This window comes from Monopterus albus, unplaced genomic scaffold (assembly GCF_001952655.1).
Source record: "Monopterus albus unplaced genomic scaffold, M_albus_1.0 scaffold19.1, whole genome shotgun sequence".
In the NCBI taxonomy this organism is placed as follows: domain Eukaryota; kingdom Metazoa; phylum Chordata; class Actinopteri; order Synbranchiformes; family Synbranchidae; genus Monopterus; species Monopterus albus.
The window spans coordinates 2897342-2915178 of NW_018127899.1; the positions used below are offsets into that span (position 1 = coordinate 2897342).

General features: G+C 42.6%; 1 protein-coding gene across 1 annotated transcript in view; it reads left to right on the forward strand.

Annotated features, from left to right (window-relative positions):
- Positions 1-17837, forward strand: part of cadps2 (Ca++-dependent secretion activator 2) — a 166801-nt gene that overhangs the window by 114146 nt on the left and 34818 nt on the right. Inside the window, exons 14-18 of the mRNA XM_020593378.1 lie at positions 4022-4123; positions 6895-6958; positions 7650-7773; positions 8233-8333; positions 11738-11894. Coding sequence (XP_020449034.1) covers positions 4022-4123; positions 6895-6958; positions 7650-7773; positions 8233-8333; positions 11738-11894 — 548 coding nt within the window. The remainder of the gene's footprint in view (positions 1-4021; positions 4124-6894; positions 6959-7649; positions 7774-8232; positions 8334-11737; positions 11895-17837) is intronic.

Sequence of the window (17837 nt, forward strand, 5' to 3'; positions counted from 1 at the left end):
TCTCTCTCCCTGTACCTTTCTGCAGGTTGCCCTGGCCCTGGAGCTCTATGTCTCTGACGAGCAGTCACCAGCCACATCGACCTGATCAGTGTTTGATTGTTGTGTCTTGTTGCTTTTCTTCTTTTGTCTCTCCTCTATCCACTCACCCCAACCGGTCGAGGCAGAAGGCCGCCCACCAAGAGCCGGGGTCTGTCGGAGGTTTCTTCCGTTAAAGGGAGTTTTTCCTCCCCACTGTCGCCAAGTGCTTGCTCAAGGGGGATTTGTTGGGTTTTCCCTATGTAATAATAGTGATAACAGTAAGGTCTAGACCTTACTTTGTGAAGTGTCCTGAGATGACTTTTGTTGTGATTTGGCGCTATACAAATAAAATTTGATTTGATTTGTTCTGACCCAGCCGTGTCACTAGCTAGATCAGGTCACACTAAGAGGAAAGGATTGTGTAGAAGAGGGAAGCGTGCTGAATCAGCCTACAGGGTAGGGCAGGACTTTATTGATCCCACATTGGGGAAATTCCTGTTTTCCAGCAGATTGGAAGCCATGGTGGTGATGGTGACGTCGTAGGGCTGTGGTGTAGTTTGTTGATAGTCGAATAAAAGCTTTTTACTTCTGACAGCTGTATTTGGGCTTCAGAAATCAAAGTGGTGTTCATCTGTGAAGTTGATCTTGCTGAACAAAACATATGTGTCATAAACTGTTTGTCCCAGAGCTTCCTTATTTTCCATGATAATCCTTAAACTTATGACAAACCGCATTGGCTGTTTGTCAAAGGAACCTGGGTGATGCCAACTTCCTGGTTGGCCTACAAAAATACATCATCCCTGCGGCTCAAAATGTTTCAGCACAGGATCTTTGTATCTAAAGAGAGGGACTTAATATCTCTAGTAAAGGGTTAAAGTCTTATTTCTGTTCATTTATGTACAAAATATTTTGTTTTGGGATGAAAATATATTTTTGAGTCTTATTTTTGAAAGAACCAACAAATTGAAAGTGAAATAAAGCTTGCTTATACACCTGTGTACAAACGGGTGAAGAGAGAAACTGCTCAATAAAAATCTTAAAATTCCCGCCCGTGCATGGGGTCTGTGAAGTGATGAAGAGTCTGCAGACAGACGTTATTGGCAGCACTTTTGATTGATGCCGTAAGTGGCTTTTAAAATACTAAATATTTGCAGGTTTTTCTCTGTTTGGCCACACAAAAGACGTGTGAACACATCACCTCTGGCACAGGACTGGAACTTAGCACCACCTTTACAGACAAAGCACTAAAGAAAGTAACTGTCAGTCTCATTATTAATGAAAATGACTTTTTGCAACCATAGTGTGTGTATTAGATCTCTTGATTAATTTTTTCTCATAAAAAAAATTGAACAGTGTCTGGTGGATGTTGCTCTAAAACACGGTTGTTTGTTAAATTGGAGTGCTGGCGGTGGAGGATCTTTTAGGAAAAACGGTAGCTGAGTTTTTTGCTCTAAAAGCAGTATAAATTCAGCTCCAGCCTTTTCACACTGAAGCCACACAGCTGCAGAACTGCTCAGTCAGTTTTATTTTCTGCCACCTCACCTTCGGCTGCACACAACAGCTCATTGTTTAAGGAAGATGAACAACTCAGATTACAGGACAGCTGGCGTTAACTGTGAGGGTTCGGGGCCTCGGGCCATCCACCCCTGCATCTCCGCATGCATGCATCCACCAGAGACCTGGCTGTGACCACGTCTTCATTTGTCAGGAGGGCGGCGAGCTTTCCTTGCCTTCACATGAGCGAGTGCACACGCCCCTCCCAACAACTCTGCTTTATGTTTCCTCAGGATTAACTGGTGCTTGTTAAATGGGGGCTGTGGGAAGTGGACGGGGTGGTAATGAATTGGCAGATCTGGGGAACAACAGGGTTTAGAAGTTGTGCTAACAAGTACTATTGTGTGGGTGCTGTTGTTTGGAGAAAGCTGCGTGTCATTACAGACTGAAGGTGCTGATGTTCTCACACAATGCACATCCACTTCCTGTTGTCATCCTCATCCACCGACACCGACCTGCTGGAGACGTGGTCACCCGGAGTAAAGAAACAGTACACAGTGCACCTGTAGTGCACATTGTGGTACTGTATGTAGTTTCAGTGTTCTATTTAAAGTATTTTTTAATTTCAGGTGTTTATATGTTATGGAACTTTAGTTTTAATTTCAGCTTTTTGTAATTATTTGTTGTATATAAATTATTATTGTTTAGATTTGTTTTAATTTTAGGTTAATTCATGGGCACTGATCTTTTTTTATTTTTTGAAGTTAGAATTTTATTTGATCTATGTAATTTTATTTTATGTTAAATGTTTTTTTATGTGATTTAATTTTTATTTTCTAGTGGGTTAAAATATAAGTAACTGCATTTTGATATTTTGTGAAACTTAATTTCCTTTACTGTTGTATTTCAGGTCATTTTATTTAGCCAGTTTTTTCATATTTTATTGAACCGCATGGTGCATCCACCACACAGATGTACTGGACACTGTAGGTCATTTCTGTTTTTATATTTTTTTATTATTATTATTTTAATTGTTAAATGGTTGCATTATTTGTTTTTAACCTTGTTCTCTGTGCTGCTGTTGTCATTTCCAGGATTTATGTTCTCAGTGAGGCTTAAATTAAGTTGATATTTTCATAATTCAGGGGAAGTTGATCGGTGGTGCCTCATCTCCCCTGATGCTGCACGTTTTTATTTTCCACTTTGGAGAGTTGAACGCCGCGAGGAGCTCAGCGGAGCTGTTGATGCTCGAGGTGCGGCGGTCAGGGGCTGAACCAGCGAAAGCTTTTAGAAGAACAACTCATTAACAGACAACCTCCTCGCTTCTTCCCTCCGGCGACCGCGAGTGCCGTTTGGAGAGGGTGCGTTTCTCTTTCAGCTGCACAGAGAAAGCCCAGAAAGTCAAGGCTGGCCGCCCCGGGTACTGATTGCATTTTTCCCCTTTTTTGCCAGAGTGCCTATTCAGACGAAGGCAAGAAGGGAATGAAAGCTTTACAAACATTAATGAAGCGCTCAGCTAACCGTTCTTTCTTTGTCCGCTCTCCTCCTGTGGCTGACTGAGTCGTGGAGGAGGAAGGGGAGCCTGAGCAGTTCTGTGTGAGATTGGTTGACTTTCAGGTCAGCGTGGAGAATTTGGCTGCTTGATCAGCTAGTTTGGTCAAAATTGTCAGATCAAGACAGAGAAGCAGCCCAAACTATTTTCTCAACATTTTGTTTTTGTTTTCTTGCTTTCGTATGAAAATGTGAAGATGCTTGCACTGATTTTGCCTCTGCACGTCTTTGATTTTCCAGCTCGTGCCCTGTTCAGACCTACAGAAATGTTGTATAGAACTGTATGACCTGTATAATTAGCCATGATAAGGTCTTAATACAAAGAGTTCCAGTGCTGAAATGCCAGCAGCATAAAAGATACAGCTGGAGTTCATTTAATACTTCTAATTTACATGAACTGAAGACAGAAGCCTTATTTGAAACAGGCTTTATTTTCACACTTTATTATATGTACGTAAAATATTATATAATCAACAAATCCATACATGTATTTTCACAAGGTAACTGTCAATTCATCCCAGTAGCTTCTACTGTTTTTTTTCCATCTGCTGTTTAAGGTACTGACAGTTGAACTCAATGCTTTCTGTCCATGCTTCACATTAAAAGCCTTTCAGCTGCTCAGAGGGCATAACACCTCCCCTTCCATGGAGGTTGTTATGGCAAATTTTTGCTGCAAGTGTTGGTTTTAAGTGACTGAACAACAAGCACAAACCGAAGCGACTGGAGCTACGAGGAAACCAAACTACTTTATCTGTGTTAACAGGAGGATGTTAGAGCAGAAGAGTGAGTTTTGTATCCGTCTTTGCTGTGTGAAGGCAAACAACAGTTTCCCTCTGAATCACAGACAGATGAGTTGTGCCATGTACATAGACCAAGTCAGTAACAAATGCACCAGTACTTTAGTCAGCAGTTCTGTGCACTCAGAAGTGACTGTTGTGCGACGTTTGTGTCTCGTCAGGCCTGATGGAATGGGAACAGTCACTGTGGAGGAGAAGGAGCAGTTTGAGGCCGTCAGGAGTCGCCTCATGGTTCTCCTGGAGGACCAGATCACACACTTCAGGTATAAAAACACAAACATTTGCTAGGGACACTGATTTATATATATATATATTTTTTTTTTTCCACTTCTAGGAGTCTTTGGTAAACTGAATGTGATCCTTGGGGACATGGAACCACTGTATTTTGGCTCTTACTCTAGTTTACAGTCAGACAGCTGGTTTCTGTCCTGTGCCCACTGCGCTGCTAATAAAGCAGTTTTACCTCTTACGGTACAGATAGTGGACCTTTTGATGGATTAGACAACTCAAGCAAGGTCTGACTCCGCTTACAGGTACAGAAATCAGTGGCAGACTGTGTGTCTGCCACTGTGTGTTCTGTCTAAGTGCATAGTTATGCTTGAAGTGGTCTGGAAACTTGTCGGACTGCTGGTATGCTCTCTTAACACTGTCATAGTAATGTGAGGCAGTTTGGGTATTTTTAGCCCCATCAGCAGTTCACAACAGGTGTGGGATGTGCGTCGACAGCAGCTGATGAGACCTCCCTGCGTCTGCGTGCTGCTATTCAGTGCTGCCAGCGCCGTGTGAACACACTGTGGGTGCAGTGTGAAAGAAACAGCCCCGCGACCTTGAGCGGCACTTGTCTGAATGGACCTGTGCCATTAACTGTCCCCAGGCCCGGCGCAGGGCCCTCCATCTGGCCCCACAGAGGAGGGGAGGGGGCAGTCATCACTGCCTCACCTCAACAAGAGGCTAATGGTGGTAAACAAAGGCTGGGACAATGCTGGGATTATGCTGGTGTCCTCAGACGAGAGCAGGAGTTAAAGCTGAGCGCAGCCACTAAAGATTCATTTAAGGCAATAAATTTTAATGACTATAGCTGCGACAATTACAGCCACTAATGATTATTATTCTTTCCTACACACGAAGGAGATGATGTTTGGGTAATTATTTGTCTTTGGTTTCAATCACGGTGGAGTGTCCCTCCTCTGGCAACTTAAAAGTAGTAGAATGTGTTCATTTATTTTGGTGTCGTACACCAAACACGCATGGCATGGCCAAAAGTATGTGGACAGCTGAACACTACGCCCATAGTTGATAGCTGAACATGTCTGCCTCCCCACAACTTGCTTAACCCATAATAATAAAGGCTAAATGCCTTCTGGTTAACGGCAGGTCAGCGTCTGGACAGGAGAGGTTTGGTTTCACTAATCAGGAGCCACAGTTTGAGTCCTAACATGCTGCAGGTTATTATTTTGTGTCCATTCATCTTTCATGTTATCATTTAGTTTTTATTCCTATTCCTAGTTTTCATGATCAAATGTTACTTTTGATTTACTTTGTCTTGTCAAATAGGTCATCAGTGAATATTTTTTAACATAGTTTTGGTTTTGAAAATTAACTCGATGAGGCCTGGCTCAGTGTCAGTCTTCAGGTTCATCCTAGAGGCACTGGATAGGGTTGAGGTCAGTGCTACTCTAGGACGGTTCTTTTCTGTACTTACACTGTCGGCTCTAAGCAGCTGCGGCATTATTAGGTTTCTTATGGTTGTGTTGAGACACTCGGCACTCGGATAAGGTTCAGGAGAGATTGTGATTAAATACTGAAACAGCCGACAACGAATTGAAGCATGAGACAGGAGATGTTCATTTTATTAATCATGAGCTTTCTCTAACCAGAGGGCTTTAATACTTAACTCTGACCACAGGCGGGACAGTTTTCAGCGCACAGCTAAATGTTGGATGAGCATCCTTGTGGAAGCCCGGTGCTCATGGTAAATGTTTTGACACTGGGTCCTGGTGTTGGTCGCTGGCCTAGTGCACCTTTACAACGTTGCTGGCTCCTACCCTCGCCCAGGCAGAGAGCGGGTGCTTGGCAGCATGACCCGGCTTTGTATCAGTCTTTGCTCAGGTTAAACTACAGTGGCTGCTCCAGCTGGTTGTTGGACAGCTGGTTCTGGTGACAAAACCCTGTGCCTTTACAGGAAAACCATTTCCACGGAACGTAATTCAGGCAAAAAAAAACGACATTTCGCTCAGTCTGTGCTGGGCAGAAAAATGTAGGTTATAGAGGCAATTTCTAGATTTGACCTGTGTCACTCTGTCAGCCAGAAAGGAGGAATTTTAATTTAATGTCTGAAACGGGCTTTAGTCAGAGCTGCCACACACCATGTGACCATGTGTGACACATGTTTGACAAAAATATGTAGCCTTTAATTTCTGGCTGAAAATCATTTAATTGATTTGTTCTTTCTGCTGACTCTGTTTATTCACTTTTATTTTTTCCTGAGATGTCATAAATGTCGCCTATTAATTCATGTGATATAAACGTTCATGTGTCACAAGCCTGCACCCATTTGAAACACAAATTAAACAGAATTCATTTGTTTTTTCAACATATTCTGCTCTTTAATAGATTTTCATTTAAGTGAGCACCATGAACATTTGACTTGACTTCACGTATGAGCAGAACCTTCAGACAAAGTCCTGCTTGATAAGATGTTTAAAATCCATGTTGTGGTTTTTTTCCCCATCACATCAGACATCTGCCTGTAGGTTTTTGTCCAACAGTGTGACCCACATGACTGCATGCCTTTTGTCTACTAAGTACTGTTCACTTGTCAATTAGCTACATGAAACCTCCCTGAACTGCCTCGTCTGCGCTCAGATGGAGCTGGAGGTGAGAAAAGCTTCCTTCATCAGTGTAATTAGATGAAAGGATGCAGCCATCTGTTGACGCTGACCGTCAGTTTCTCTCTTCCTGTTATTCTCCTTTTATTAAGTTGTCCATGAGATTGTTTCTAAATGTGATACCTGTCGATGTTTTGCATCTGCAGGTACTGCTTTCCCTTTGGAAGACCAGAAGGTGCCCTGAAGGCCATGCTGTCCCTGCAGGAACGGGTAAAGAAACCCACTCAAATGCAGCATTTCCAATATTTTGTGAAAACTCACAAGCTTTACAATTAACAGGTGAACAATTACAGATGCAGAAGAGAGGACCTTTTTTATGTTTAGGCTTCATGTGTATAGGTAGATAATTGACTGCGCTGGTTACGTTATGCATACAGAAATGTATATGTAGTGCCGATAAACCAGTCACAAATTGTGTTGGTACATCTTGTTTTGCGTAACTTCACACTGAGGGAAGGGCAATCGATGAACCCACCAATTAGCTAATGAGCTGTGGCTTCAATCAAAGTTCTGATTTACTTCTGATCACCCAAAGCATTGAGGTAGCAAATCGACATTGTCCCCGTTGCTGTGGGGTTGTGAGGACCGTGGTGTAAGTGCAGAGAGCACGTTCCTGTTTGCATTTGCACAAGGCCCTGTCAAAAATGATTTACAGTACATTTTGAGAAAAAACAATCTAATAAGCTCATCAGTGCACCCAGAATGAACAGATGTTTTGTGCAGCTTCTAACAGGTTGAGACACCTGTGCAGATCAGCACAGATAAAGGAGCGATAAAGCTCAAAAAATACTTTTAGCCAAACTGTGTCACACTGGAGTGATCACTGACTTCGAGATGCTCGATAAACATGTGCTCTGATGTGAACCTCAGCGAGACTTGGCCGTTGTTTGTGTCATTTCAGGTTTTGATGAAGGACATTACCACGCCCGTCCCTCCCGAGGACATGAAGAAACTGGTGCAGAGGTGTCTGGAAAAAGCAGCTCGGATCAACTACAGTCAGCTGATCGAGTACGCTCAGATCAAGGGTGAGGGTTTAAAACAAAATATCAGTTCACATCTCTTAATGCATGATTCCACACCAGTCAGTTGGTTTTAGTTGGTACTGAGCTGGACTGTTGGCGTAGCAGTAAAGACAGGACATGATAAAGATGAAGACAGCTGGCATCCACTTTTATGGTGCAGCTTCTGCTGTAGACAACACACTCGTGTCCTCCTGTCCCTCGACCGACTGCTTTTGTCACGGGTCCTGCCCAGGGTATATCATGGCCACAAGTTCTTCAAAAAACCAGTCTAAGGGACTTTTTTTTAAGAATGACCACCTGTACATGAAATAACCAGCTCTGCTTGGCTGTCACATAAACAAAACACCCTGTTTCCTTAGTTGCTGTAGAGGATTGGAGAAGGCTGATTTCTATAAGTAGGTTTCTCTGCCATGTAATGTCTGTGTGTAATGTGCATGTTTCCTGCTGTGCTTGGTCTTTCAGCTGATCCTCAGGCAGCTCCAGAGAAAGGGCTGGAGGACATGATACGACTGGGCGAGCTCTGCATCGAAGTCCTGCAGCAGAACGACGAACATCACTCCGAGGTACTTTAAAACATTCACCAAAAGAAATAGTTTTGTGGGGCCTTTGTGCCAGGGACAGCTGCCAGTGGAAATACTGTGCAGTCTCTTTGTGAACATCTCAGGAACACCGTGAGGGAGTTTCTTAGAATTAATTACAGCAGTGATTTAACTCGGTCTCGTCTCCCGCAGAAACTTGGTTGTGTTTTTTCTAAGTGACAGTGGCAGAGATGCCACGAGTCACTTGATCATTTCATTAACTATCTTTGATCATTTCTAACTGCACTGTCCATTTTCCTCCTTTGCCTCTGTTGGCAGCGCTCACACTAAAGTGGCAGATGACACGGCGAGTGGCGGTGCTGCATTAACGTCTGTGGCGGAGGCGCCATGAAAACAACGCCCACGGCTTATATGCATGCCACAGTGTACAACTGATCAATCATAGGTGCTGAAATGTGGCGGTTTGATCGTCCTTAAGTGGCATCATGGCGCTCAGACATCTGTTTCTGAGCTATTAATAACACGCCGCGCTCTGCCGCTGCCATGGCGACGGGTGGATCTGTGCTCCGAGCTTCAGATGTGATGTTAACTACAAATTAGAGGCTTTGTATCAGAGCACTGTCTCAAGCTGTCACAGCTTAAATTTAGAGATTAATCATAATTGTTTACCCGGTTGCTGTCAGCGTCAAACACGTGCCCGCTGCCTCTCTGGTTTTTGTTGTTGTTTATTTTTTATCAGTGTTTCATTACCAGGATGTCAAAGTGACGAGCTGGTGTTTCAGTCTGTCCACACAGGCTCTTTCTATATAAAGAGCCCCTCCAGATGGGCTTTAAGGCAAAACTCTCTGCCTGGAATGTTATCTGCAAAATAACAAATGCTGTTCATTTCAGAAGTTTTGCTTCTGACCAGACTGTGCCTCCTACTTCACTGAAAAGTCCGTTCCCGGTGTTTGTTCCACAGAGCTGCATATTTGGACAAAATGCTGTAGGTGCACACGCTCACAGAGGGAAACGTTCTCCACTCGCAGATCAATGGGAAAACAGACGTCTAGCGTCAAACTGTGTCTGTAAATCATCCAATTTGAGGAACAACGAGAGACGTATTTTTACGTAGACGGGGCTTTTTAATGGCCAAATGTCTCGTGACAAACAGAACACAGTGACCAATGAATATCACATCTTCAACACAGCATAGAAAATCCAGAGATCAGAAGGTTTGAAAAGTTGCACATGAAGGAAGTAATGCCACAAATCTGTTAAAAAAGAACAGTCAATAAATGCAGGAGAAATTACCATTAAACTGTTTATTTGACTGTATCCTCCCTGTGTCTTTTTCTGTCTTCCACCATGGGAAGGGAAGAGAGGTGAGTGTCGTTCTCTGCTTGTTGTTGTTGTCGTATCCTCTATCAGACCCTGATGTCTGTGTGTCTCTGTCGTGTGTGTGTGTGTGTGTGTGTGTGTGTGTGAGAGATTGAATGTGTTTCATCTTCCAGGTTGGTACTGTGTTTTTATTGTTTGTTTGTCGGCAGTTCAACATGACATTGTCCACCTTTTATCTTTTGTTCTACTTCTCAGTCTTTCTATCCTGTTTTGTCTTGCTTCTGTTCTCTTTCCTTTTCCCGTTCTGTTTTCATCCATCCTATCTTCCCTCTCCTTCCCTACTTCCCAATGCCCACTTTTTTAATATTTTCTTTTCATTTTCACTTTCCCTCATTTCATCCTTTTTCCTACTCTTTAATTCATCCTGGCTTTCATCGTGCCTTCTCCTGTACCGTTTTCTTTTTCTTCTTCCCACCTTTCTTCCTGTCCTCCATCCTCCCAACCTTTTTATTCCTTCCTTTCCCCCTCCACGCCTTTCTTTCATTTGTTTCCTCTCTCTCTCCCCCCAATCTTCCTTCGTTCTGTGCTCATCTCCTGTTTCTCATTCTTTGTCTCCCTTCTTGGATCCTTCTTTGCATTCTTGTCTCTTCTTCTTTGTCTTTCTTGATGGTTTGACTGCAGCATCTATTCTCGAGCAGCTGTTATTGAGAAGAGACGGTTGTAGATGTTGAGGACTCATCAGGCTGGTTTAATGCTGTTTGTCAGTAACAGGAAACTGAAATGGCATTTGAAAGGCCTGAAGAGTCGTCCTGCAATGCCATGGGTACGAGGCGATGCTGTGTCCTTTCTCTTTTCCTCGTCTTGCATCTCTGCCTCTTTGTCCTCTATCACCCGTGAATACCTACATCACGGCGTCAGTGTGATTCAAGGCTCATAGCATTTTCTCTGATGTCCTTCGGCCGTCGGCGCCATCGTGTACCTGAGCAGGCTGACCTCTGTCCACTGAGACACACAGCCTGATGCTCTGTAGATTGAAGGCATCTACTTTACTGTAGCCCTTCTCTTTCAACATCTAAAGATTTATTTCAAATTCTGCAGCCTTTTTCAGTACATCCTTCTTATTCAGATCAAGATGTTTTTATCCTCGAGACCCAAGACGTCAGTAACATACAGTGCCAATACGAAGTACTGAACCCCTGTTGAAGTTTTCACGTTTTACAACTTTGAATCAAAGTAGTTTTAATGTGGCTTTTTGACACTGATCAGAAAAAGTTACAATCAGTTTCTACAAAGTGATTTGTATTAATTGCATATAAAACACAGAGGACGTGTTTGGATACGTGCTCATCACCTTTAATGGGACACCCCACATCCAGCATTCATAATGCCAGCTGATCTTAGAAGTCACAGAAAATTAGTGACACTTTCACATTTACAGAAATTTAGATTAATATGCGTTGTCCTATAAATGAATAAGTCCAATTAAATCTCCTGTTTGGAGTTGAGGGGTTTAAAATTGATTGTCATACAAATACACCTGTAACTGGAGGGTCTAACTTCTGGTGAGTTTGTTGCAATGAAAAACCTCTGTGATGAAGAGCAAGGAAAACTACAAGCAACTCCATGAAAATATCATTGAAAGGCACAAGTCACAGGATGCCACAGTAAAACCTGCCTCGAGCAGGCCGTCCTCACACCTGAGTCACCAAGCAAAGAGGAGCCCAGTACAGGAAGCCTCTCACCAGTAAGAGACGTCGAGGTCGCAGCATGTTCTGGTGTTGAAATGCTTCGACATGAGAACTCTGCTGCTGAAAGTCCAACGGTGTGTTGTCCCATCTGTCTGTGGCTTTAGAGAAACACCTCCTGACTTCTTCCTTTGCTCCCGTCAGGATTCCAGCAGCTGCTGCAGAGTCTTGTTGCTTGAGAGTAAATAATGTTTTGTGTACTGGCTGCAACAATTGATGCGGTTGCTTTTCTTGGCAAGATGGTCTTAAGGCATGAGACATGTTTGCATGTAGATTTGGAACGTTGTTGGCAGGGCGATGTCTATGGAGCAGAGCCAAGACAACTTCCTGTCCATCATTCTGTCACATCTCTGTCTTTGTCAGGCTTTCTCGTGGTGGCCGGAGCTGATGGCCGAACACGCCGAGACGTTTCTGTCTCTGTACAGAGCCGACATGGACGCCGCTCTGCAGGTGCAGCCTGTCGACTCCTGGGACAGCTTCCCGCTGTTCCAGCTCCTGAACAACTTCCTGCGAACAGACCGTGAGTCTCCCGTTTCCTTCAGATGAGTGACGCAGCTGCACTTGAGCTCAGCTGTGTTTTGAGCTGGAAAAGAAAAGTTAAAAAGAAAAAGTCCCAGCACTTATTCAACAGCCTTTGTTGTGGAGATCTAGAAAACGTGGCTTCAGTAAAACAAGCCACTGTATAGTATGTCACAGCTAGTGGTGCACGCCTCCTAGACTTTTCTAAATAAACAACATTAAATGACAAAATAAAAACTAAAATAACTTAAGACAGCATCTGAGGCTTAAAACCCAGTAAAGTAAGAACAATTGCAGCATGATCAGTGTTTTCTTTTGTGTTCAGTTTAAGCTGAATATCTAGCATTCAGCCTGGTGGGCAGCAGTTAGCTTCTTCTACAGTTGGTGCTATAAGCAGCAGGAACTCTGGAGAGACCACTGCTGTCAACTAGTGTGGATAGACTGCTTGTACTGTAACGCCGCAACAGGAAACGGCACTATTTCAGACATCCATTGCATTTCATGTTTTTTTTTTTTTCCTTGACCCCATTAAAGACATTTTTGTGGCATTTTCTGCCCTGAGGTTGTTGGTTAAACCGCTGATGCTGTGGTTATGTGGCATGCACCACCTTCTTGACCAGATGATAACTTAACACACTCAGAATGGACTTAAGAGGTCCTAGATATTTTATCAACACTGTCATCAGCAGGCCTCAGAGTTGTATTTGCTGCCACAGAAGAGAAAGAAAACTTATTTATAACTGACGGTGTCTCTGACTGTGTCTGTGAAGACTTGTTGGTGTTGCCAGGCCTGGGTACATGAATTTGGAGGTGCACTCTGGCAGTGTAACAGTATAAGTCCACTTAAAACTAATGAATGTTAAACACCAGCTACTAAAAATATGAATCAACTCTTCTGCTCAAAACTTCTCGCAACATGGCATTTAAAAGTAAGAGCAGAAATTGATCTTTAAACTCTGAACCTTTTTCCTCTGACGTGTTGGTACAATCATTCTTTTACATAGAAACAAGTCAGAATGAACTCCTACTTTTTTCATTCACCGGGTGGAAATTTAGCCCATCAGGTTCAACGCATGAAGGTTTGATGTGATTTGAGACATTGACCAACTGAGTATTAAACCAAGTTCAGTGTGTGATTTTCTGTAGCCTGTAATCACAGCTTTACTCTGCCAGTTTCTGTGGGCTCTGAACCAAGACGGTTGTGCAGCGGTCAGATCGTCCCACACACACAGCTGCTTCAGATTTTCTCCAAATCAAACTGTTTTTCCTTTGATACAAAAATGATCCAACAGTCTGAATTCTTCCGACCTCCTCTATTACCTTCATCCCCATGCACTAAATGAGCACCGTTCACTGAGCTTGCTCGCCTTTCGGTGAACGGATGGAGAGATTCAGTTTGCAACTAGTGAACTTGAATGTGATTTAAATTCAGATGCAGCTAATGAACATGAGTGGGAAAGATTTTGTTTACTTATTTTCTAGCATTGCTAATATTCTATGAACCATTCAAATATTTTCTTTCTTTCTTTCTCCAAACAATGGTTATGCTAATGTCAGTGACAAATAGATTACATTTTCCCTTACTGTGGTTCATTGGGTAGAGCGGTCATCTCCCAACTGGAAGGTTGGCAGCTCGACTCACGGTACCTCCAGTCCACATGGAGAAGTGGCCTTGGGCAAAGCACTAAACCCCGTGTTGGCGCTGCAGATGGCTGCCTCGGTTCTGTGTGTGTGTGTGTGTGTGTAACATACTTGGCCAAATAAAGTGATTATCATTTTTTTTATTGATTATTAAAATTCAGGGTTTTGATTATGTATTGCTCTTAATGTGAAGGAGCAGCAACAGCAAATGTTTTGTTAGCATGAGCAGCTAACACTTCAGTAGCAGCCACATATGAAATAACCACAGTAAAGAGAAGTGACAGGAGTTTTTACAAGAGGCCAGAAACAATTCACTGTGTCAATGTTAAGTCTGAGATGATGAACGAGAACTAATTCATTTTAATGTGTGAGCTGAACTCATACAATCTAAATTGTTAAAGTTTTTTGATTTAGTAGGACACAAGACTACTGTGTTTATGTATAAAGCCAGGAACAATTTATTACCTGGTGGAATTCAAAAACTATTCAATGAAAGGGAAGGGGGATACAATTTAAGGGGTCAGTTAAATTATAAAATTCATGCTATACGCACAACCAAAAAAAGCTTCTGTATTTCCATAAGTGGAGTAAAACTATGGAATAATTTAAGTGTGGACATAAAAAATATTAATAGAATTGATGAGTTTAAACATAAATATAAAGGTATGTGTCAATCAAGATATATGCAAGAACAGGCTTAATGATTAATCAGATGGGAGTGTGGATGTAGAATATGTAACCATGTAGTAATACTGCTTGCAAACCAATGATGATAAGATGATGTTAGGGGGTAGGACTAGATAAGTCTAACTTCTTCCTACTCCGTTCAAGCATGTACAGTATTGTTCAAAATAATAGCAGTACAATGTGACTAACCAGAATAATCCAGGTTTTTAGTATATTTTTTATTGCTACATGGCAAACAAGTTACCAGTAGGTGCAGTAGATTCTCAGAAAGCAAACAAGACCCAGCATTCATGATATGCACGCTCTTAAGGCTGTGCAATTGGGCAATTAGTTGAAAGGGGTGTGTTAAAAAAAATAGCAGTGTCTGCCGTTGACTGTACAAACACAAAACTATTTTGTACAAACGTTTTTGTTTCTAGGATTTAGCAATCCTGTGAATCACTAAACTAATATTTAGTTGTATGACCACAGTTTTTTATAACTGCTTCACATCTGTGTGGCATGGAGTCAACCAACTTGTGGCACCTTTCAGCTGTTATTCCACTCCATGATTCTTTAACAACATTCCACAATTCATTTACATTTCTTGGTTTTGCTTCAGAAACAGCATTTTTGATATCACCCCACAAGTTCTCGATTGGATTAAGGTCCGGGGATTGGGCTGGCCACTCCATAACATTAATTTTGTTGGTTTGGAACCAAGACTTTGCTCGTTTACTAGTGTGTTTGGGGTCATTGTCTTGTTGAAACAACCATTTCAAGGGCATGTCCTCTTCAGCATAAGGCAACATGACCTCTTCAAGTATTTTGACATATGCAAACTGATCCATGATCCCTGGTATGCGATAAATAGGCCCAACACCATAGTAGGAGAAACATGCCCATATCATGATGCTTGCACCACCATGCTTCACTGTCTTCACTGTGTACTGTGGCTTGAATTCAGAGTTTGAGGGTTGTCTCACAAACTGTCTGTGGCCCTTGGACCCAAAAAGAACAATTTTACTCTCATCAGTCCACAAAATGTTCCTCCATTTCTCTTTAGGCCAGTTGATGTGTTCTTTGGCAAATTGTAACCTCTTCTGCACGTGCCTTTTTTTTAACAGAGGGACTTTGCGGGGGATTCTTGAAAATAGATTAGCTTCACACAGACGTCTTCTAACTGTCACAGTACTTACAGGTAACTCCAGACTGTCTTTGATCATCCTGGAGCTGATCATTGGCTGGGCCTTTGCCATTCTGGTTATTCTTCGATCCATTTTGATGGTTGTCTTCCGTTTTCTTCCACGTCTCTCTGGTTTTGCTCTCCATTTTAAGGCATTGGAGATCATTTTAGCTGAACAGCCTATAATTTTTTGCACCTCTTTATAGGTTTTCCCCTCTCCAATCAACTTTTTAATCAAAGTACGCTGTTCTTCTGAACAATGTCTTGAACGACCCATTTTCCTCAGGCTTTCAAATGCATGTTCAACAAGTGCTGGCTTCATCCTTAAATAGGGGCCACCTGATTCACACCTGTTATTTCACAAAATTGATGACCTCACTGATTGAATGCCACTGTACTAGGTATAAGCAAATTGAAAATATATTTGTGGATATGTCTGGAATTATGTGTGGTTACATACTGATTGTTGTTACATGTTTGAAAGAAGAAATAAATCTAATCAAATCAAAACTTGCACAACACTGCCCATAGGGTTTCTGGGTAATGAAGGCGTTAAAGCTGCATTAACTAAGATTTAGCACAAATTCAAATAAATCAAGTAACAAAAATCATCTAGAAGTATTGTCTCCCTGCTGTACTAGCCCCCCCACCCCTCTCTGCTGTCTTCAGGCCTTGTTTATTTCTTGCCCTCTGTGGCCACTGTTGTTCAAGTCCGCACCACACTTCTTCCACTCCCTGGCTGGTCCGAGTTCAGAAGAGGAGGGGCTGCCGTCTGAGTTTGTTTTGATTCTCACTCGCACTTTAACAGTTGAAAGTTAGAGCAGTTTTAAAATTCATACCTAAATGAATATCATTTTGTAACTGCAGCATTTAAATGTGCCATTTAATGGTTCCCATGTAGAAATTGTTGCAACAAGAAATTAGTACCAAGATTCATCTGCGGAATAAAAGTAAATACACTAGATTTACATTTACACTTACCTTTGTGAACCACTGCCAGTGGTCAGCCATGACCCCTCACTGATACCTCTGATTTCTTTTCATACTCGCAGCCCTGACCTTCATGTTCATTCCTCTCAATCTGCAGCTTTTTTGAGAGGAAATGTCCCATGCGACGCGGCACATGGTCTCACCGCTAAGAGCGCTAATTAACACTGGTGATGCCAGAGAAAACGAGGCTTGTTAAGAGATGAGGTTAGCGGCACCCCGCATCCTCCGTCTGAGAAGTAATTAACACAAGCAAGAGAGGAAACTGTCGAGAATGGAGGAGGGACAGTCAGCTGCTGTGGGTTATCTTCAGCTCTGTGTCCAATAACCTGTGTACCTTCACACGACGTCAGGCTTATGCTGTGCTTCGTCTTAATTTGGCTCTTATGTATATAGTTGTTGGACAGAAAACTGAACTCTTGGAGTTTTTAATTTCAGCTCATGTGAAAACTGAAAAACGATTTGTGTAATTTAAAATACATTTTTTTACCTAAGTTCTGATTTATCAGAGCAGCAAATCCATCGTCCCTGCAGGGTGAATCATGATGGTGGCAGCATCCTGCTATGATGGGGGCTTCCGAGCAAGTCTGGTCAGAGCTGGGGGATGAAGGCAGCCACATACAGAGAGATCCTTAAAGAAAACCTGCTCCAGAGCAAACACGACTGCAGACTGAGGTGACATTTCACCTATCAGGACAGTGGCCTGAAGCAAACAGCCAGGGCTACACTGGAGTGGCTTCAGGTCACTGAGGGCCCAACCTCTCAACTTAAACCCCGGAGAGAATCCGTGGAGAGACCTCAGGATGGAGTTCATAGACTATTCCCACCCAGTCTGACAGAGGCTGAGAGGATCTGCCAGGAAGAACTGCACAGACCCGGGTGTGCATGGCTTTTAAAGACTTGCATACGAAGACTGGAAGCTGTTACTGGTGCCATAGGAGCTTCTAGAAAGTACTAAGCCAAGGCTCCTAATACTTCTGTAAATGGGACATTGTCTTTGGTTTTCACTTGGTCATTAGTGAGTACATGTAGATCGATGGAAAAAAATTGCAGTTTGTTTCCATCCATCCATTACATATGCAGCTTATCCTAAATAGGGTCATGGGGGGGCTGGAGCCAATCCTAGCTGACATTGGGCGACAGGCAGGGTCCACAATGGACAGGTCGCCAGTCTGTTCCAGGGGTGAGATGTAGACAGACAACCACACACACACACACACCCTCTCACTCCTATGGGCAATTTCAAGTCACCAATCCAAAGATTAAAAAAAAAAAAAAAAAATCACAACTTCAGTGACATTTGTTTTTTCTTGGCTGGTAAAATTTCAAGATGTTGACTCTAAAACATGCTGAAGTCAATGTACAAGACATCCAACAGTGTTGCAACTGTCACATGTAAACTCCTCCTAGAACTACTAAGAAAACTACAGATAACATGGCCTCAATTACACACTTTGCATTTGT